The following is a 22,086-nucleotide window of genomic DNA, read 5'->3' on the forward strand; positions in this document are numbered from 1 at the left end:
CCAGCTGTCACAGTGTACTTTACTTTTCAGCTGCCATAGAAAAAAGTAACATTAAGTTTGAAAATGTGCATGGAGGGGGGGGGGGGGGGGGGGGGGGGAAAGGGAAGAGAGACATATATATATCCATTTCTGGATCGGCAGGCTGGTACAGAGTTACCTCCCTTTAGGCTATTTCAAATTTCCCTTGTTTTAACCTAATTTCTTGGTTAAAATTTGTCTAAATTTCTAAATTCTTTCTTAATAAATATTAATTCCACACTTTGGCCTTAAATCAAAGTGTTTCCCTTCACAGATATCCCCTTGGGGTTGTCAGATGAGGGTAGTCTCCCATGCCAACAGAAGCTACCTTTCAGAGAGTGGTTTGCTTCTTAGTTGGATACCATGGGTTGACATCTCCTCTGTACATAAAGGGAAAGTGTGTGTGTGTGCCTGTGTGTGTTCTTAATCTAAGACAAATGTCGCCAATGTTATTACAGAGTGACGTTAAATAAACGATTTCATCATCATCTCCTCTGTACATAAAGGGAAAGTTTGTGTGCGCGCCTGTGTGTGTTTTTAATCTTAAGACAAATGTCGCCAATGGTTTTACAGACTGACGTTAAATAAACGATTTTATCATCATCATCAGCTCCTCGACATCTGTACCACCTGACCATTGATGAGACACAAAAGTGTCAAAACACATGTCTGGTCTAGGTACTAAAACAATGGTCCTCCTCAGGTCATTATGTCCCCCACAAAGGGACTTTGCTTTGTAAATCTTGGTCCCCCCCTGAGGAGGGTCTGATGCTCCCAATAGGCTGTCTGTGAAGGGATACTTTCTTCTCTCTCTTTCGCTCTGCTAAGAAATCTCGGAAGAACTTTCACAACTTCTGATGTTATATATAGATACCAAGAAAGATGAGCCGTACAAAGCAGTTGCTTATGATGTTTTGTGTTGTTTGAAGTTCAACATTATCTGAATTGATTTTGAGAAATTAAGATAAAATTCAATTCTCTTTACCTTGTAATGTTATCCCTTCTCCACTGAACAACTGATATTGACATTGATGATGATGATGTTGATGATGATGAGGATGATGATGAGGATGATGATGATGTTGTTGATGCTGCTGCTGATGAGATAATGATGATTGCAGGGATGGGAGAAGAGAAAAGCACAAATCACCGACTTCTGGAAGCAGCTGGATATCTGGACATCACACTTCAAAGAAATAGAAGGTAAAAACCATGTGGACAGTAGGTGTGAGCTCTGTATGCGTGCATGGTAATGTGTTTTTGTGAATGTGTGAATGTGTGTGTGTGTGTGTGTGTGTCTGTGTGTGTGTGCATGTGTGTGTGTGTGTGTGTGTGTGTGTGTGTGTGTGTGTGTGTAGTGTTTCTAAAACCACTGATTAGTCTTAATTGTGCAATACTAAAAGATCGTGTTTGCAAACCCAGTATTTGGCCTAGATGCCTTGACAATTCAGGAGGGGTTACATGTACAGGACCATAAAAGAAGGGCCAAACAGCAGTTAAATATGTGATATAAAAGAAGAAATGTGTGAACAAACTTTATAAGATCTAGATTTTTTTTTATTAGATAAAACCCACTTTCAACACACCATTATCCACCTCTTACTTTACAGTGATTGTGTCTGGTGTGCATGCATTGCATAAACAAGTGAAGAAATTACATTGAAAAAACACATAACAATTATTATTTCTCATCACACAACTCTTATAGTGGAATCTCCCTTTTAAGCCCCCCCCCCCCCCCCCCCCCCCCCCCCCCCCCCCCCCCCCCCCCCCCCCCCCCCCCCCCCCCTTTCTTAACTACCTCAGTTTTCCTCAACTTTTTTTAAGCAAAAACTTTGAAACTTCAAATACTCCCATGGATTGAAGGCCTCCAAACAAAACTCAGGTGTGGTTGACATGCCTCAAGTTTCAAGGTCATAGTTTGGCTAAAAAGTAAAAAACCAACTTTATTTAACGTTTTTGTAGCATAAGTCGCTGAAACTGTCCAACACTTTAATGACTTCAAAGCTTTTTCTTCAATATCTAAAGAGTAAGACGGCAGCAGATAATTTGTTTCTTGTTCAGATTAGGACAAAGGCGAGTTGTAAAGTTGAACCTGTCCATAAAGATCACCCCAAAGTAATCTTTATGGACAGGTGGTCGTTATGAAAAGGTAATATAGGAAAAAACCTCATCGTTATCTCTCAGGGGTGGTCGTAATAGGCAGGTGGTTGTTGTTAAGAGGGTGTCGCCAGGACAGGTTCCACTGCATAAGCATTCTCTTTTTCTTTTTTTGTTTACACTTTATTTTAGTGTACATGTAGTTCCTTCGTGTTTGTTTTTTTCATTCACAGGAAGGTTTGGCAGTGCCACAGCCTCTTATTTTCGCTTCACACGCTGGCTGGTGTTCCTCAACTTGACTACATTCCTCACGACCATCTTGGTCATTGTTATACCCTTCATCTCTTCGGATGAACCCTCTCAGTTTGGTCAAGGCTGGACGCCACAGGCCAACATCTCAGATGAGCCAGATTTTGTAGCGCAAGCCGTCCAATGCAGTTCCACATACAGACAGGGCTTAAGGAACTTGACAGATATTGAGGAACTACATGAACAAGTCTTGGACTTCATTATCGGCACGGTAACATTCCAACTATTTTGGCTGTACAGGTTTTTGACTCACATGCGAAGCAAAAGTGAGTCTATGTACTCACCCGAGTCGTCCGTCCGTCCGTCCGTCCGTCCGGACGTCCGGAAAACTTTAACGTTGGATATTTCTTGGACACTATTCAGTCTATCAGTACCAAATTTGGCAAGATGGTGTATGATGACAAGGCCCCAAAAAACATACATAGCATCTTGACCTTGCTTCAAGGTCAAGGTCGCAGGGGCCATAAATGTTGCCTAAAAACCAGCTATTTTTCACATTTTCCCCATTTTCTCTGAAGTTTTTGAGATTGAATACCTCACCTATATATGATATATAGGGCAAAGTAAGCCCCATCTTTTGATACCAGTTTGGTTTACCTTGCTTCAAGGTCAAGGTCACAGGAGCTCTTCAAAGTTGGATTGTATACATATTTTGAAGTGACCTTGACCCTGAACTATGGAAGATAACTGTTTCAAACTTAAAAATTATGTGGGGCACATGTTATGCTTTCATCATGAGACACATTTGGTCACATATGATCAAGGTCAAGGTCACTTTGACCCTAATGAAATGTGACCAAAATAAGGTAGTGAACCACTAAAAGTGACCATATCTCATGGTAGAAAGAGCCAATAAGCACCATTGTACTTCCTATGTCTTGAATTAACAGCTTTGTGTTGCATGACCTTGGATGACCTTGACCTTGGGTCAAGGTCACATGTATTTTGGTAGGAAAAATGTGTAAAGCAGTTCTTAGTGTATGATGTCATTGCTATGTCAAGGTCAAGCATGTGAGTCGTATGGGCTTTGCCCTTCTTGTTCCTTCATAGTTGTGATGGTGGTGGTTGTGATGATGCTGGTGGTTGTTGTGATGGTGGTGGTGATTGATCGAGGTGGTGAGCCCGGTGGTGGTTACAATGATGATGATGATGATGATGATGATGATGATTATGATGATGATTTTGGAATTTGGCATGATTTAGTTGTTGCAACCTTGCTTTCACAACATGTCAGCCAAGTAAATCGGTGCCAAGAACAGATAAGAGATTGAGCATGTGCTCTTATTTCTCATCAATATGACTATTTTAAGTGACTGGCATCAACTTCTATGTCTGTTTGTCCTTGCTTTCAATAAACTACTTGTTTTCTGAAGCAAACGTTTGACCCTGTATAATTACCCTGCACGGAATATGCTATGTTACTGCAGGTATATAATAGTCTGTATATACTTACATCCACAGGGCTGGATGGAGAAGACCGTTATGTTCTACGGCCATTACCGCAACCGTACCTTCACCACCGATGGTACCGACTACAACTACAACATGGGTCTGGCTTACCTTCTTTCCCTCTGCATCACCTTTCTCATCAGCTTTGTTCTCATCCTGGTCAAGTGAGTCCACTTTAATTTTCTGCAAATTGTCACTCACTCAGCTCAGGACTTTTGACAGTGGATCTTTATTAATCCGCCGTCATGTAATAAAGCGGCTTATAGGTTTCACTCTGTTTGTTTGTTTGTTTGTTTTTCTGTTTGTTTGTTTCTCTGATTGTTTGTTTCTCTGTTTGTCTACGGATTAGACTTGTATCTCTGGTACTGTAGTGTCAATTGAGCTCAAATTTGGTGAGTAGCTTGGAACTGTGAGGCATAGGGTGTGTGCAAAAAAATAGGTTCCTAACGGTAGTCAAACGGAAGATATTAGCTTTACACGCCTTTACGCACCCAGCCAGGGGAAAAAACCAACAAATTAAAGGTTTCACATGAGGATGTGCGTCTCAACCTAACACTTAATTGACGTTGAAGAAATGTGCTAGTGAGACCTGGGACCTTTATTCTTGAAGCATGGGTGCTTTTACAATGCATGGGTGTGTACACTAGTCAGATAATATATTTTTTAATTTGTTTCAGTTGTTTTTAAAGACGTTTTCAATTTAAGGTGAACGTGTATGTCAACGCGTACGTCTGGGTTTTCAAACATCTAAACTAAAAGGGGAAGGGCGAATGGGAATTTCTGAAAATGCGTTGGCCACAAATTATGTCTTGCTCGAACAAATACTGATGCAAAACTCATCATTTTCTGACAAATAGTATTAAACAATGTCTATCATATGGCTTAGAAAACAAAGATCTCATTTTAATGCAAAAAAAATATCACATTATTTGGAATAACATTTATTTATGTCATATGAACAATCTGCAACCAATGAGCTTTTTATAAGGTGCATGGTCAATGACCAATGTTTCGGTGTCTCTTTAGCTACCAATTTTTAGAGATTAAATCATGCACCTGTCAATCCGACCTCTGCATTGCTCATTTGATTTTGGAGTGTAATTTGAACTTATGCTACTTTAAACCCCTGACTCTGTTTATCAACTCAAACAGAAATACCCTGCAAAATACCCCACTGGAAAAATGAAGATATCTTTATTTCTTTTATCTTCCCCTCTCTGTCGGTGACTACTCTCTCTCTCTCTCTCTCTCTCTCTCTCTCTCTCTCTCTCTCTCTCTCTCTCTCTCTCTCTCTCTCTCCACCCATTGCACACCGGTACGACCGAACTAAGGTAACGTTAAATTACTGTTGTGCAGCGGGTTGAAAGAATACCCTATACCTCGGAGATATACCTTCACTCGGTCTCAACGACGTCACGTGACATGTTATATGGTGGAAGAGAATGCTGTCGCTTATTTTCCTTTTGAGGATGAGGGTTTAACATGGATCGGGAACTTACAGGACAACCGCGGCTGTGCTTGCAAGTTTGGATAGTTCTTTCCGTGACTGAGCATCGTTTCAGTCTTACCGAACTGAGGGTGGAAAATAAGCGACAGCATTCTCTTCCACCATATAACACGTCACGTGACGTCGTTGAGACCGAGTGAAGGTATATCTCCGAGGTATAGGGTATTCTTTCAACCCGCTGCACAACAGTAATTTATTGATACCTTAGTTCGGTCGTACCGGTGTGTAATACCTCCTCTCTCTCTCTCTCTCTCTCTCTCTCTCTCTCTCTCTCTCTCTCTCTCTCTCTCTCTCTCTCTCTCTCTCTCTCTCTCTCTCTCTCTCTCTCTCTCTCTCTCTCTCTCTCTCTCTCTCTCTGTATGATTTGAAACAGTTTTGCGTGACTTAAGGTCACAGATTGGAATCCGGCCCGGGTAGAACACGGGTCAATTGTTTGTGCAGACCCAGAGAAGGTATCCATGTCCCATCCCCGTGTAACTATGGGGCGGATTTCTTGACCCGTTAAGGTCAACACTTGTTTATTTTGTTTTTAAATAGAAACCAATGTGTTTTGTCTTCATCACTCGACTTTCTCACGGCACGGTAGGACTGTAACAATTGATACTGCACATAAAAAAGAAGCTTCCATGAAATGTTTGTCAACCTTCTTCATTTCCAGTGAGACAACATCTCCCAATGAGTCAGCTTTAAACCAAATTTCTTGTCCATTTGCCTACATTATTAACCAAGATATTCTTGTCATGAAAGGGACACCTGCAATGTATAAGTCACTTTTTGCTGGTCACAGAGGTGTTGAATCCTCATAGGTAATACTGTCCATAAAATCAAATGCCCTTTGAAAAGTGGAAAAATGGACCAATTGCTTAAAGAGCTGTTTTGACTTGTGTGTTTGTTCAGTTCCAGTCACAGTATCAAGGAAACAGTGATGGACGACCAAGAACATTCCTCGATTCATTTTACCAACAGCGTGTTGTGTGGCTGGGACTACTGCATCTTTGATGAGAAGACAGCCAAGAGCAAAAAGAGCATCCTCTTTCAAGAGTTCAAGGTTGTTAGAGTTCTATAAATAATGGAAGTTAATTTGCACCATTTAGTTTCAGAATTAACAGGGATTTGAAAGGGAGAAGGGTACATTGTACATAAGTGTAAAGAGAGTTCTTGTCTGTTGGGCATGGGTAAATCTTTATTTTATGTTTTTCTGTCAGTGTTTACTGGCACTGGTACCAGTATAGGCACTAAGGGCTTTTCATATTCTGTCAGAGAAACTTCCTTGATCAGGAATTTTAAGGCCACCCCTTGACAAGCAAAGTACATTGGTTCCTTGATCAGGAATTTTAAAGCCACCCCTTGACAAGCAAAGTACATTGGTTTTTTGTCAACAGGTGCAGCATGCCTATGTATTTAGAATTTAATATCACTACAGAAGTGAAGGAAATACTACAAGTTCCCATCCCTGTTCATTGGCTCTATCGACGCCCGTTTTTAACCGCTTGCTTCCCTTTATTAATAAACCATCCATAGATCGTCGTTCTCCTGAACTAACTCCTTAGTATGTCATAGAGGATTTGGGGTATTTTTCATGCAATGACGTCAGCGCTTTTCGGCGATTGGTCAATGCATTTCGTATCAATAATGTCGGTCACGCTTGAAATTATCGCCACTTCATATTGCTTTCCAAACTTATACGAAGTGACCGGGAGCATAGGGTTATTAAATTACATATTCTTACTCCGAATCACATATAGCATTGACACAGTCTGAGATGCTAGGTTCTGTAAACGCTTACCCGTCTAACATTTTTAAAGGGAAGCAACCCCATCACCAAAAAAGGCTAAAAATAGCCCTGGCAACGAGCAGGTACTCTGTGAGTTACCTCCCCTTGGTATGTACCACGTCACATTCTCCATCACCACGTGGCTATAATCATACGACTTTACAGCTTCTTGAGAGAAGGTTGTCTGTTTCTTCGCTCCCGTGGCTGACTCTGGTGTGTTTGACACCTGCCGCCACGTTACATGTCTTTCTGCTTGCTGACTCCTGCAGTTGGTGAGCTCGTTCCTTGTTGATTATTTGACTGGAATTTTTGCTTGTGGTTACTGAATTTCTGTCCATTTTGGACTTGTGTTTTTCAGTAGCTGTTTTGTCTTGTCGCCATCTTGGTTGTTGTCAACTTGGCTGACTTAGATAAAAGTGATTTTAAGCCGTTGCTTGCCAGCTTTTGTGGTTGGCGGGCTTGGTTATTTCATCGTTTGTCGACGATAACTGTTGTTTATTTGCTGAAATTTTCTGTCCGTTCGGACTTGTGCGTTTTCAGTATTTTTGTGTTGTCGCCATTTTTGTTGTTGGTCATCTCGGCTGACTTAGATTAAAGTGGTATAAGCCGTTGCTTGCCGGCTTTTGTGGTTGGCGAGCTTGGTTTATTTCGTCATTTGTTGATGAGAACTGTTGTTTATTTGCTGAATAATAGATACATACTTCTAGTATGATAAGCTTCTGATCACTATGATACTCAAAACATAATACATATTAAAATGTGCAGGCTGATCTTGAAGAACAAAGCAAACGCCTGCAGCGACAGAATCGCACCAACGGTCAAAAGTTGGCGTTGTTTGTTTTGCGGGTGGCAATCAACTTTGTGGTTATGTCCATCCTGGCAGGAACTAGCTACCTCATCTACTTCACCACGGACCAGCTGTTGGAGGTTTAAGTATAGTCTGTTTTGTGTGTGTGTCACAGTGTGTTTGTGTGTGTGTGTGCGTGTGTGCGTGCGTGTGTGTGCGTGGGTGCGTGTGTGTGTGTGTGTATGTGTGTGTGTACTCAAATGTATGCATCCATGCACATACAAATATTTTGGTATGCTGTTTCATTGTATGATATACAAATGTAGTTGGTTACATCTTTTCTGTGTAGGGATATGGTACATGATCAAATTAATTCCCAGTGAATAAATTGAAAGGGAGGCAGTGTCTGCAACCCAAATCCAGCATCAACAAAAAATCAAAAATATAAAAAATATAAAAAAAATGTATAAAAACCACCCAACAAAGCAACAACAACAAAAAGAAGGATGCTCATAAACATACAAACTATTTAATCAGAGTATGTTTACGTGTGCTTATACCTAGTGATATTGTAAAGCGCATAGTGCTTTTAGTTATGCGCTATAGAAATCTCCTTAATAAATAAATAAATAAATACAAACTAACAAAACCATCCATACCTGTCAGCTTTCTTTACATAAACAATCTGGGTTTTTTTCATGCACTTATTTTATCCTAAAATGTTACTGTTGACAGCTGCAAGCAGAGGATGATGTGCTGCAGCTCATCATCCAGTTCCTGCCCTCTATGACCATCACTTTCCTCAACTTCGTCATCCCTGAGATCTTCACCGTACTGGTGGCCTTTGAGGACTACTGGCCTGCCTTCGCGCTCAAGATCACCCTCATGAGGTCAGCTTGTCATGGACTGGAAGCGCTGAAAAAAGCACCTGTTGGAGGGGTGGGTGGGGGAAAAGAAGGGTAATTGGAGGGGGTCGAGTGGTGGAGAGGGAGGGGTGTGAGGTGTCTTCGGAGATAGGAAATGGATGGCCTGCAGTCCTTGCAGGATGTGTGTTTGTGTGTGTGAGAGAGAGAGAGGGGGAGAGAGGGAGAGAGAGAGAGAGAGAGATAGAGAGAGAGAGAGAGAGAGAGAGAGAGAGAGAGAGAGAGAGAGAGAGAGAGAGATCAAATCAAATCAAATCAAATTTTACAAGGGTTGTGGCATAAGCAATACAAATTAGCTTCTTTTCAACTAGCCCTCGCCCAGAGAGGGACTACTGTAATCGTATATACATGTATATAGACATGTAAATCATTTACAACAGATAAACATAAAACTAAACATTTTAAAAAAAGGCAGAAAAACAATTTACAGGACTATGAGGACTAGGTACACATTGCAGGCTTTACACGAACTCTTATGTCATGTTCAGAATTGGGAATTTACGGAACATGTTTTAAACAAAATTAGAATGTGTTATCAAACTGAGTTTTAACATGATGAAACAGTTATCGTTTGATTTGACTGTGATATCAACATTTATCAGTCTGAATGTCGAAAAAGCTAAAATTATATCACATCGAGCCTTTCGAGACATTCAGACTGATAAATAGAGAATACTACATGGCTTTCTGTGTCGTACCAAATTTACACGAGTTGTTTTTTGGCTCACGTAAGTGTAGCCTATGCGATGCTAAACTTTGTCTGTCTGTGCGTGCGTGTGTGCGTGCGTGCGTGTGTGATAGAAACTTTAACATTTCCGAGTCTACGGATAAAGTTCGCATAAGAAGATTACGTCTTGGTCAAAAGTGTTTGACGTCAATTAATGCATCACTGATGACGTCATGCCTCCCTGTAGTCTTTCTCTCTCGCGCGGTGTGTGTGTTCATTTTGTGCACATTGTTATTGTTACTGTTTGTGTATGTGAACTCGTGTGTGTGTGTGTGTGTGTGTGTGTGTGTGAGTGTGTGTGTGTGTGTGTGTGTGTGTGTGTGTGTGTGTGTGTGTGTGCGTGTGTAAGAAAGAGAGACTGAGAGAGAGAGTGTGTGTGTATGTGTTTCAGTGTGTGTGTGTGTGTGTGTGTGTGTGTGTGTGTGTGTGTGTGTGTGTGTGCATGAGTTTGTGTGTATGTTTGTGTGTGTATGTGTGTTTGTTTGTAAAGGTGTGTGTGTCCGTCTGTCTATGTGCGTATGAGTGTGTGTTTTGTATGTATGACAGAGTGATTGAGTTTGTGTTACTGTTTGTCGATTTCTGACGGGAGCCTTGAAGGCTTCGCCTCTTGTTTAAATATTGAACTGCGAGCGAAAGCGAGCTGTTCACTATTTGAAAAAGCAACGAGTGTAAATCTGGTACGACACAGCAAGCCATGTAGTATTCTGTTTCTACTACGTTCATACCAGTTCCATTTAACTTTGCATACCATGCTAATTATTCAGTAAAAAACTTTATACCATCAAGGTTATACCTCTATGTGGAATAGCCCGGTAAGTGTGCTATCCCCTATAGCCCGGGCGTTTCCCACCAAAAGGGGCAGGCGCCTCTACACGCCTATAGCCCGGCAACGTCATAGTGACGTCATAGCGGTGTAACCTGCGCATGCTCCAACGGCAAGCTGATCATAAAACTCTTACTGACAAGCACAGCAGACGTGTATTCAGTGGCCTTCGCTAATAAAGGAAAGATTTTCGTTCAGTTACTGATGTGTGGGACTTTTGAGACGCTGCCCTCACCAGTTTGAAGCCTCTTCTTCGTTGGGTCGGACAGTGTCGTCGTATGAAGGGAAGTGTTTGAAATTTTCTTACTTTTCAAAAACGAAGACAAAGATATTCTATACGCTTCTTTTCAGCCATCTTGTTGTTTAACCGGTTTTCTATTTAGATCTAGATCTAATTTGTAAGAAAGCCTTGAGAGTTCTAACTTGCCTTATTGTTCGTAGGTCATTTAGAATAGTGTCTCCTTCTGTTTTCTCTTTTATTGTCTTCCTTAACTTTTGTTTCGGTAGATAAATTAATTTCCCCTTTCGGGGCTTTTAGAGTTAACCAGGAGATATTTTCTCTCATATAATTCTCTTGAGTGAATCAGCACTTTAGTTAATTCATTCAGCTCCCACGATGAGCGACCAACAGGCCGGGGGCTTAGAAGGGGTTTCCTCTTCTCAGCGCTTGTCCTCGCGAGAGCAGTCTGGGAGCCCGAATTACCGCTATGCGCAGCGCTCGGGGCACACAGGCAAGTTTACTAGAAACAACCCTGATGCGCCCAAGCAGCGCTCGCATAAGCGTAAAGGTTCTGCTCCCCCCTCCCTTCCGGAGTCTGGGGGAGATAGAACCACGGTCTCTGGGAAGACCGACCGGTCACGGAAGAGGACCAAGGTCTCTCGTCCTGCACCGGGCGATCTCTCCCAGAGACAGGTTCTTGAGTCCATGTTTAGTGCCGAACTGAACAGGGCTAACAAGTACCTTACTGGGCCCGGAACACGCGACGGGGCACATGGCCTGTCGGACCCCAACCCTCTCGGGGCGGGAAATGACGGTGCCCCGTCCACCGTTCAACCGGGCGAGTCTACCGCGGATTCCGCACTCCGAGATTATATCGGAGTGCGCGAAGATGCACTGACCAGCCCTCCCCCTGGGTTCGCTTTTCTGCCGATAGCCTCCCCAGGGGCAGCTTTGAACGTTTCGGGCCCCTCACCTCTGAAAGTTTGTCCGGGCGGCAAACATGATGAGGTGAGTGGTTGCTCCCTGGCGTGTGTACAGGACGATGCTTCCCCCACTATGGAGGAAGCACCGTTCACGCAATACGCAGGGCAACACGCCGCTTTCTCGCGGGGCACAGACCTGGAGCGGCCAGCTGCAGGTTTGGCTCATACCGAGAATGGCGGCACCCCTTTCGTCCCCGGGGCCGAACGGTTGCCTTCCTCCATTGCGGGGAGAGCAACCGACGGCCATGTTGTCTTGCCTCCGGGCATCAACGCCCGGGTTGATGTTAGGTCCGCTCACGGGGAGACCCTAGCCCGGTCGCCCCGGAGCGGTGGCGGCGCAGCACCCAGTAGCCACGCCCGGCAGGCCAAACCGGGCACCGGCGAAAGGGCTGTCGCCACCCTGGACGAGCGAACCTACCCCCTGAGGGTAGCGTTTGGTACCCACGGTCCCGGCACCACCCACGTTGAGAGACACGGGTCTTCACTGAAGCCCAGTTCTCGTGTTCTTTCCGCGTCGCTCGGACTTGGCGGTCCGAGCCCCACCGGTTACGGTCCACGTACCGAAACTTCCTACGGTACCGGACTTAGTGACTCGGGCGCAGGTTTTAGAGGTGGAGAGCAGGCCTGGGATCGGAGGCCTGCCTCTACCTTTAGAATTAGCGGACATAGGATTGAACCAACGTCGGGAGGGTATTCGGATGAACAGCACCCCTCTTCCTCTCAGAGAGAGCCGGTTTCGAGCCTTGCTCAAACCGCTCCGATCTCTCAGGAGAGACTAGCGGTGCTGTTGAAGCTGGTGGATGAGTTGAAGGAGACTGAGTACCTTGATCAACACACTACCTCTTCCGGCCCAGCTCCATCAGCACTTCAACATCCTGACCCGAGTTTTTCTCATGGTCAGCCATTGAGCGAGACAGGGGCACCCAGGAACTTACCTACTCAAGGACAGGTCCTAGGTCAATACGTGGAGTCTCACTGAACAGAGCGGGCACCTCGGTGTTTTCGGACGTCTCTTCCTCTAGTGAGGAAGATTCAGAAGATCCCATGGAGAGCGGGCTCAGTTATACGGGCTTTCCCGGCACAGGAATTCCCATAGGGCCGCGGCCTTTTCAGGCACACACCCTTCAACTCCCCCGCTCTTCCCAGACGGCCCGTGTCCCACAACACGACCCGTCTCCCGAGGACACAACACGACCGGTACTGAACGACCCTGACGTCGTGACCACCCGGTCTTTGGGACCTATTCTCAATTCTTTCCGGGATGACCTGATTTTGACCTTGGTCGAGAAGCTTCACCCTTCTCACCCCTTACCCTCCTCCACTACCCTAGCCGGTGGTAGTGGAAACAAACCGGGGGGAAGGGTCACTCGGGACATCGCACCGGACGAGTCGGAGGGTATCACCCACCATCAACAACTCTTAGCCGCTCTGAGACCCTTCTCGGACTTCATAGTCGAGAAATCGTTTCTCTCTCTTGAGGCGCGTCAGCTTCAAGCTGACAGAAGTGGCTTAGGCAATTTTGAACAGCACTCTGCCAAACTCGGGTTCAGCCCTCACCCTATTCTTGCCGCCTCTCTAGAGGACAGCGAAAAGATTCTGCGTTCCTCAGGGCCTCTCAACAACCGTAAGGTGTCAGACGCCCCTGTCAGGAACGAGGTCCCCACGTTCCAACGTGCCCGAGAGGCTGGGTCTTTCGTGCCTTTCGAGGTTAAGGCACCTCTGGACATTCTGCCAGAACTGTTACCCTTCATGCCTTGCACTTGCAGCCGACCCGCGGCCTCGGATTTGAACATGATTCCTGATTCCAGGAAAGCCGTCCCGGTGTCAGGTATCAACCTCACCACCAAGACCTTTCAAGACATACAGACCTCTCTCTCCCAGGTCGTTCAAGGTCTTTCGACCGCTATGTCACTACAGAAACTCCTCTTCGACATACTTGGTACTCACTCGGTTCGGAGGGACGCCCGTACCTTTCAGTTTCACACGCAGCCCATCGACACGACCCTGGTTGGCAGTACATTCGCGCTACTCGGTTTGCAGCTTAGCAACCAGATCAGCCGCACTGTCAACCTTAGGGTGCAGTCAGAGGCCCTGTTCCGGGACCACTTCCTGGCTTCTTCAATATTCAAACCTCAGGAGGTGCGCGTCCTACGCAACTCTCCTCTCGCGCGGGACTCGCTTTTCGAGGCCAACCTCGTGAAAGTACTGGCGGACAAGACAATCGAGGACGCGAAGGCTGAGTCCTACCTTCGTTCCATCCGCCAGGGCTTTCAAGGGGGTCAGCCCAGCTCTCGGAGATCAAAGCAGAAGACTAAGAAAAACAAGTCTTCTGCTGGTTCTCATACCACTCCCGGCACCCAGCAACACTCTGTTGCACCTCATTCTGTGTCACAACAGAATTCCAAGGGTAAGAGGAAGAGCAAGAGACAGGGCTCCAAGCACTCCCAGTCCTCTCACACTAAGACTGCTTCTACCAAGAAACAGTCTTTTCAGTGAGCCCCGATCGCCCCTGTCAGCACGTACCGGACCCTGCTGCGGGCTCCCTGCACCGCCACTTAGACGAGTGGTTGCGGTCAGTGGACAACGGTCACGTACTCAGGATCGTGCGATCGGGGTATCAGATTCAGTTCACTTCCCCTCCTCCTCTATCCCCTTTTCCTATCAGCTTTGGAGCTCCCAAGAACCAGACCAAGTTCTCCGTTCTTTCTCTGGAAGTTGCCAATCTGTTGGAGAAGGGAGCCATACGCCTTGCGGACGTGACACGCCCGGGCTTCTACGCCCACCTATTCACGGTACCCAAGAAGTCGGGGGGCTTCCGTCCTGTCCTCGACCTTTCAGCCCTGAACACGTTCATTTTAACTCTAAGTGTCCTATAAGACTTTGAAGCTTTCTCTTCCCTGATCCTGTTATTTTCTGACTAAATTGTGTAAAACAGAGGTGGTTCAGTAAATAAATCATTTCTTTTTTGTTTGTGAATGGTTTCAATCCAAATTTTTTTTAGATGTTCAAATATGAATGCTGATTATGTTAATTGGAAGTTTAGACATTTTTGAAGATTAACCTTAGTTGTAAAAAGCCGTTAAGTGTATTAATTACAGGTGACAGTTTAAAAATAAAGAGTCAAAACCAAACCAAGGTGTTTCATTCTTTGTATTCATGACAAACAAACAGAACATTCCATTGTTTATGTAAACCTGCACTTTTACTCACTTGTTTCAACTGTCACATATCAACTGTCACATGTCAACTGTCACCCTAAAAAAAAACACCAAAAAAAAAACACACACACACACACACACACGACAGTGTTTATTCACTTTTTTTTCTCACTTGTTTCAACTGTCACATATCAACTGTCACATTAAAAAACAAAAACAAAAAAAAACAAAAAAACACACACACACACACACACAACAGTGTTTATGTGTAAACCTGCACTTCTACTGACTTGTTTTAACTGTCAAATATCAACTGTCAAATATCAACTGTCACATTCATAAAAAAAAAAATTAAAAAAAAATAAAAACACACACACACACACACACACAACAGTGTTTATGTGTAAACCTGCACTTCTACTGACTTGTTTTAACTGTCAAATATCAACTGTCAAATATCAACTGTCACATTCATAAAAAAAATAAAAAATAAAAACACACACACACACACACACACAACAGTGTTTATGTAAACCTGCACTTCTACTGACTTCTTTCAACTGTCACATATATTGTAAGCCTTTTCGCATGGACGCTTTGTTATTTGCTTTTAATATTTTGTCAGGATTTTAGGCGCAAGCGGGCGTCAGATGTTGATTACGAAAATGCTCCAAAGTTTGCGAATTCTCCAGGTTTTTGTTGTGCTTGCCAGTTGCAACTTCCTTTGCAATCTGTTTATTACACACAACATTTAGAAAAGTGAAGACGAACAAAGATAAAATTTCATGCAAAAGATAGTTAGACAAGAGAGAATTTTTACAACACCAGAGTGAGACGAGTGAGAACTTTGGACAATGCACATAAGGTCAGCATCTCATATCGATTGCGACTCATCACATCAGCAATCACAGGCTGTCTCAGTTCTTTTCTACTACTCCAATAGCACCTGTAGTTGGGTAATGACCAATCACCCCATGAGAAATAAAATCCCCATGTAGGCCTTGAGCTCCGCCACTGATGTATCGAAAGTTGCATCGCCTTTCTGCCTGGCATACCGGATGGTCTCGTCGCGAATATCAGCGAACAATCGATCGGGAAAGAGTTGTTGGAAGTAGTCAATGGGGGCTGCAGTCAAGGGAAGGGGGATTCTAGGACCAACACTCCCAGAAAACTCATCTTCACTCCAGTCATCGATCGTGTCCGTCCACTCTGCATCACTGTCAATGTCATCGTCGCTGCTACTCAATGGAATGTCCGAAATTCCGGATGAAAAGTCAGATAAATCGGCAGTGTGCACACTTGACACAGAAATGTCACTTTGACCTGAATCTGCTAGGCCTAACACATCAGCAGGGTTGCCGAAGTTCCGAATGTCAGCGCGGTCGAATCCATGAAAAGATGATGAAGATGATGAAGATGAACAATCCAAGTCAGCCATTTTGATCCAAACATTCTCTCGCAAAAAACTCAACTAAAATCGGTCAGGAAAAATAGAAAGGGTAAAAAAAAAACTGATCGGCTATCACCAATACTATCTCAGCCTCCACTGGGAAGTACCCTGTTCACCTTTCTGACACTCCCCTCATCAGGAACCTCCTAGACGGGATTAAGAACGTATCTGTCTTGAAACCCAACGTCTTCCCTCAATGGGACGTTTTCCTAGTACTCAAGGTACTCAGAGGCTCGTTCTTCGAACCCTTGGAAAACATCTCGTTAACTTTGCTCACTTGGAAGACGGTGTTCCTGATAGCTTTGGCCTCCTCCAGACGCGTCAGCGGCATCCACGCACTCAGCGGTTTAGGAGGAGACATCGCCTTCGGCAAAGAGCAGAATCCCGACTCGGTGTCTATCTGCTTTCTACCGGAATTCCGAGTGAAGAATCAGAGTTCCGACTCCTTTTCTCCGGTTATCAAGATCCCTGCCTTGAATAACTGGTTATCCTCTGATGATGATGATCTTTTGTTGTGTCCTGTTAGAGCTCTCAAGGTTTACCTTAAAAGGACCGAACCTTTCCGTGGCACTAAACGAAGACTTTTCATTTCGCTCAACCGGCTATATAGCAAGGATATCGCTGTGGGAACGATAGCGCGGTGGTTAACCTCTTGTGTTAAATTCTGTTACGAGAAGACTGACACTCCCATCGTGCACACACTGCGCGCTCACGAGATCAGAGCTATCAGCACTTCCTTGGCCCTGGTTAGGGGAGTCAGCTTGGCCCAGATCATGAGCGCTGCCTACTGGAGAAGCGAATCTACCTTCACCAGTTTCTACCTCAGACACTACTCTTCCCTCCGGACCGACAACACCTTTGGGATAGACAAAGTGGTGGTAGCACAGGCAGCAACTTCCTTATAGGTACGTACTGGGTATCTTTTTAGTACTACGTTCTGCCTTAAGGATTACAATAGCTATCTTTTGTGCCAATGAAGATAGCTATCGATCTAGCACGGGTTTTTAGGCTGTAGTTGCTTTATTTTCTTCAGTCTGATTTCCCACCTTCCAGGATGGTATTCGTGCAAAGTTAAATGGAACTGGTAAGAACGTAGTAGAATGTAGAGATTCTTATTAATCTCTCTTTCTACAAGTACTTACCAGTTCCATTTAACAAAGACTCCCTCCCGACCTCCCCTTAATCAGACCTTGGTTTTGGGGTCATGGGACCTGAGTTTTATGATCAGCTTGCCGTTGGCGCATGCGCAGGTTACACCGCTATGACGTCACTATGACGTCGCCGGGCTATAGGCGTGTAGAGGCGCCTGCCCTTTTGGCGGGAAACGCCCGGGCTATAGGGGATAGCACAATTACCGGGCTATTCCACATAGAGGTATAACCTTGATGGTATAAAGTTTTTTACTGAATAATTAGCATGGTATGCAAAGTTAAATGGAACTGGTAAGTACTTGTAGAAAGAGAGATTAATAAGAATCTCTACATTATCCTACATACTGTACTTACGTGTATTTTACTGAAAATGTCCTGCAGTCGAGGCAGTTATATTGAAGACGCTTGTTTTGGAACCTCGATCTCTTCTAAAACCTCGTGCAATCTATTACGTCAAAGTAAACAAACGTCACTCTGAAAGTGTGGCGTGACATGTTAGATCTAAAAATTCATCGAGGGTAATTAGCGAGCGCAATATTTTTTCTATAAAGACGTTCGTCTCGGTGACTTTGGCATCATAAGCAGTGGAAAAACAGGTCCCTGCCAGACTTGCTTGATATGACCTCATTTACATGATATACATGCGTGTGATTTGAACGGTTATTATTTCACGAGTGTCTCTCTCACGTGTGTAGGATAAATGTTGATATCACAATCAAACCTGGTCTGGGTGGTCGAGTGGTAAACGCACTTGCCTCGGAAACGAGAGGTTGCGAGTTCAACCCTGGGTCAGGGCGTTAGCAATTTTCTCCCCCCTTTCCTAACCTAGGTGGTGGGTTCAAGTGCTAGTCTTTCGGATGAGACGAAAAACCGAGGTCCCTTCGTGTACACTACATTGGGGTGTGCACGTTAAAGATCCCACGATTGACAAAAGGGTCTTTCCTGGCAAAATTGTATAGGCATAGATAAAAATGTCCACCAAATACCTGTGTGACTTGGAATAATAGGCCGTGAAAGGTGAATGCTCACCCTAATAGGCTTGAGGTTTGCTGGCCGACGTGAATGCGTGATATATTGTGTAAAAAATTCCATCTCACACAGCATAAATAAATCCCTGCGCTTTGAATCCATGGTTGAGTTATGTGCGCGATATGAATTGCCAAGATGTCTTTGAGCCCCCGTCTCATTTGGCCCCCGTCTCATTGGGCCCCCGTCTCATTGGGCCCCCGTCTTGTTGGGCCCCCGTGTCGTTGGGCCCCCGTCTCGTTGGGTCCCCGTCTCATTGGGCCCCCGTCTCGTTGGGCCCCCAAGTCTAGATATTATTACCTTTCAGGGTCAATGTCATTTAAAGGTCAAAGGGGGATTTAGGCATGCCGGCCTTCTTGTGAGTATTTTTTAAAATTTTTTTAAATTTTTTTATTTAAAATTTTTTTTTTGTTGTCCTTACACCTGTTCCTTGTTCCGGTGTTCTCTCACGCCGCCTCATCCCTGCATTCGCTGCTCCATCCACATCTGAATTTCGTTCCGCTGCCAGACCTGTCGATTTTACAGACGCTCCAGGGAGGGATGTCGGGTCGTTGCGGTAGGCTACCCTCGGAAGTTGACACTGCACTTCTGCTGAGTCACTTCGACGGTGTTCAGTAGTGGGTCTGTCCCGAGCTAACGGACTCAGCCCACTACCTACTATGCCCCCTACTAACGACATTGACTGCTAAGTCGCGGAGCCAGACTAAGTGAGCGTCCCCTCCAGAGAGCAGACCGCCACCACGTCCCTCCGTCGACCCCCCAGAACGTCACACGTTGAAGACTGACAGCAGAAGTACTATTCAGGGAAGGATGGAACAGGAACAATGAGACCAAGGTCACCATGAGAGCTCCGGGCATGAAGGGCCACAAGAGCAAGGACATTTTATAATTTTGGATGATTAATGAGATGAGGATGATTATAATGATGATGCTATGGATTTTCAATTTGGTTTGAGACTACGTGACAGGGCAGCACTCTACGCTTACTGTCATAATATATCCCGGTGTCAACCAGGCCCGAGAACTGCCGCACCTGCGGTGTTGGTCAGGTAAACAGAACCTGAGCACCCTCAAAGTCGCATTCGTTAAGTGAATGACACTCGGCTGTGTGATTCCAGCCTTCCCATAGGAACCATTGCACTTCCACTCTGGGTAGGAGCCGACCGTAGCCCAAAAAACCCACATGACCCTGATGGGATTCGAACCCACGACCTCCCGGCCCGCAGCCCGATGCGCTAACCACTCTTGTGAATATTACCAGTCCGTCGAAAGCTGACGAATTGAAATAATCTAAAGTAATGAGCTGCGTCTACATCCCATTACTGGATTGCGTAAATGTATGTACAGCCGCACTCGCCTAAACGAAACACAAAAAACTCGGATATCTGAAATCAAAATCAATTCCCCGCGAGACCCCCTCTTTGTAAGACTATTTATAATTTGGATAAGCCAAACTCTGTCAAAAAATAGCTAACTCAAACACGGACATCTCAAACGTGTTTATGACAGATAAGCCAAACTCTAAACATTGTCGGAGAGACATTTTTGACTCACATGCGAAGCAAAAGTGAGTCTATGTACTCACCCGAGTCGTCCGTCCGTCCGGCCGGCCGGCCGGCCGTCCGGCCGGCCAGCCGTCCGGAAAACTTTAACGTTGGATATTTCTTGGATACTATTCAGTCTATCAGTACCAAATTTGGCAAGATGGTGTATGATGACAAGGCCCCAAAAAACATACATAGCATCTTGACCTTGCTTCAAGGTCAAGGTCGCAGGGGCCATAAATGTTGTCTAAAAAACAGCTATTTTTCACATTTTCCCCATTTTCTCTGAAGTTTTTGAGATTGAATACCTCACCTATATATGATATATAGGGCAAAGTAAGCCCCATCTTTTGATACCAGTTTGGTTTACCTTGCTTCAAGGTCAAGGTCACAGGAGCTCTTCAAAGTTGGATTGTATACATATTTTGAAGTGACCTTGACCCTGAACTATGGAAGATAACTGTTTCAAACTTAAAAATTATGTGGAGCACATGTTATGCTTTCATCATGAGACACATTTGGTCACATATGATCAAGGTCAAGGTCACTTTGACCCTTATGAAATGTGACCAAAATAAGGTAGTGAACCACTAAAAGTGACCATATCTCATGGTAGAAAGGGCCAATAAGCACCATTGTACTTCCTATGTCTTGAATTAACAGCTTTGTGTTGCATGACCTTGGATGACCTTGACCTTGGGTAGGAAAAATGTTTAAAGCAGTTCTTAGTGTATGATGTCATTGCTAGGTTTAGTTATTTGAGGTCAAGCATGTGAGTCGTATGGGCTTTGCCCTTCTTGTTTAAATTTGTGCTTGAAAAACACGTCAGGAAGATAAATATATTTCGTCACGGCTATAATTATCCAACGGAAACAAACACGTCACCTGTTTTTGAGTATGCAGGGAAACTGATGACGTGTGCCCCATGTTTTGCAGGCGCCATTGTTTGGACAGAAAGACTGGTGTGCGTGAATTAGGTGGTGGGTTCAGGGTTAGAGATGGGATGGCCGAGGGAGGGTCTGTGATGGTTTACTGCTTACTGTGCCTTTAACGTGGAGGGGTTGTACCTTTGCATTGCTGAAATACAGAATATACCGTTCAGTCTTGTTTATTATGCTGGGGGCCCAAAGAGACGGGGGCCCAATGACACGTTTTGTTATTGCTACAAAAAGTGTGGGGGCCCAATGAGACGGAGACCCAATGAGACGGGGGCCCAATGAGACAGGGGCCTAAAGAGACGGGGGCCCAATGACACGTTTTGTTATTGCTACAAAAAAGTGTGGGGGCCCAATGAGACGGGGGCCCAATGAGACGGGGGCCCAATGAGACGGGGGCCCAATGAGACGGGGGCCCAATGAGACGGAGGCGCAAAGGGCAAACCCCTATGAATTGCATAAAATAAAATAAAATAAGATAAATAAAAAATAAATCTAACGATAACGATTTTATCGCATTCGATTTCGGAACAGTTACTAGGAACCATTAACCCGAGTCTCAAGAAGTCGGACAAACGCAAGGGAGGCTTCTGCCATGTATCTAATGTTGGAAATGTTGGATTGTCTTTTCATGCTTTCGCAACTTTGCTGCTCATACTTTTATTTTTCAGTAACTGTTTCTTTTTCTCAAGACTCAGACAAAATAAGGCATTTAAAATGAAAAAAGAAAAAAAATATTCGGTTGAAACAGATCACAAACAAAGGCTAACAAGTTCAGTGGAGTTGTAAGGAACAGCGAAGAATGTCCCAGTTACTTCATCAGTCGTAGACATTTTGACTGTGCGATTTGGCAATTCTGAACGATGGCAGGAACTGAAGTGCGCCAGGCAGTAACAGTGAAGTCCTCTGGCTCATTTTCTGTGTCCAAGAAAGCTTCCAGGTATTTGTTGGTGTCGACGGACTGCATAATATTATGTTGTCGAATCTCAGTCCCGCTGAGTGCAGACGACACATCCCAAATGGCGTCCTTTGACAGCGTTGTGACTGTGTTGTATGGCTACGACTAAGAAGGGTGGACGATGGTTCATGCAGGTGCGAACTGTTTAAATCGGCTGCTCATTTCCTCCCTTTTTGTGAGTGATGTGCGCTGAAACACTGCAAGAGATCTCACAGTTTTCTGAGTACTGGTACTTTCAAGGTCA

At 44.6% G+C, this 22,086-nt stretch overlaps 1 protein-coding gene across 1 annotated transcript in view; it reads left to right on the top strand.

Moving 5' to 3' along the window:
- The window catches only part of LOC138959659 (transmembrane channel-like protein 7), a gene marked incomplete in the record, with an annotated part of 71,013 nt that overhangs the window by 25,691 nt on the left and 23,236 nt on the right, over positions 1–22,086 (top strand). Inside the window, 6 exon segments of the mRNA XM_070331236.1 lie at positions 1,140–1,221; positions 2,352–2,638; positions 3,889–4,040; positions 6,281–6,431; positions 7,923–8,084; positions 8,680–8,834. Of these exon segments, the coding sequence (XP_070187337.1) occupies positions 1,140–1,221; positions 2,352–2,638; positions 3,889–4,040; positions 6,281–6,431; positions 7,923–8,084; positions 8,680–8,834 (989 nt within the window).

This window comes from Littorina saxatilis, linkage group LG2 (genome assembly GCF_037325665.1).
Source record: "Littorina saxatilis isolate snail1 linkage group LG2, US_GU_Lsax_2.0, whole genome shotgun sequence".
Lineage (NCBI taxonomy): Eukaryota > Metazoa > Mollusca > Gastropoda > Littorinimorpha > Littorinidae > Littorina > Littorina saxatilis.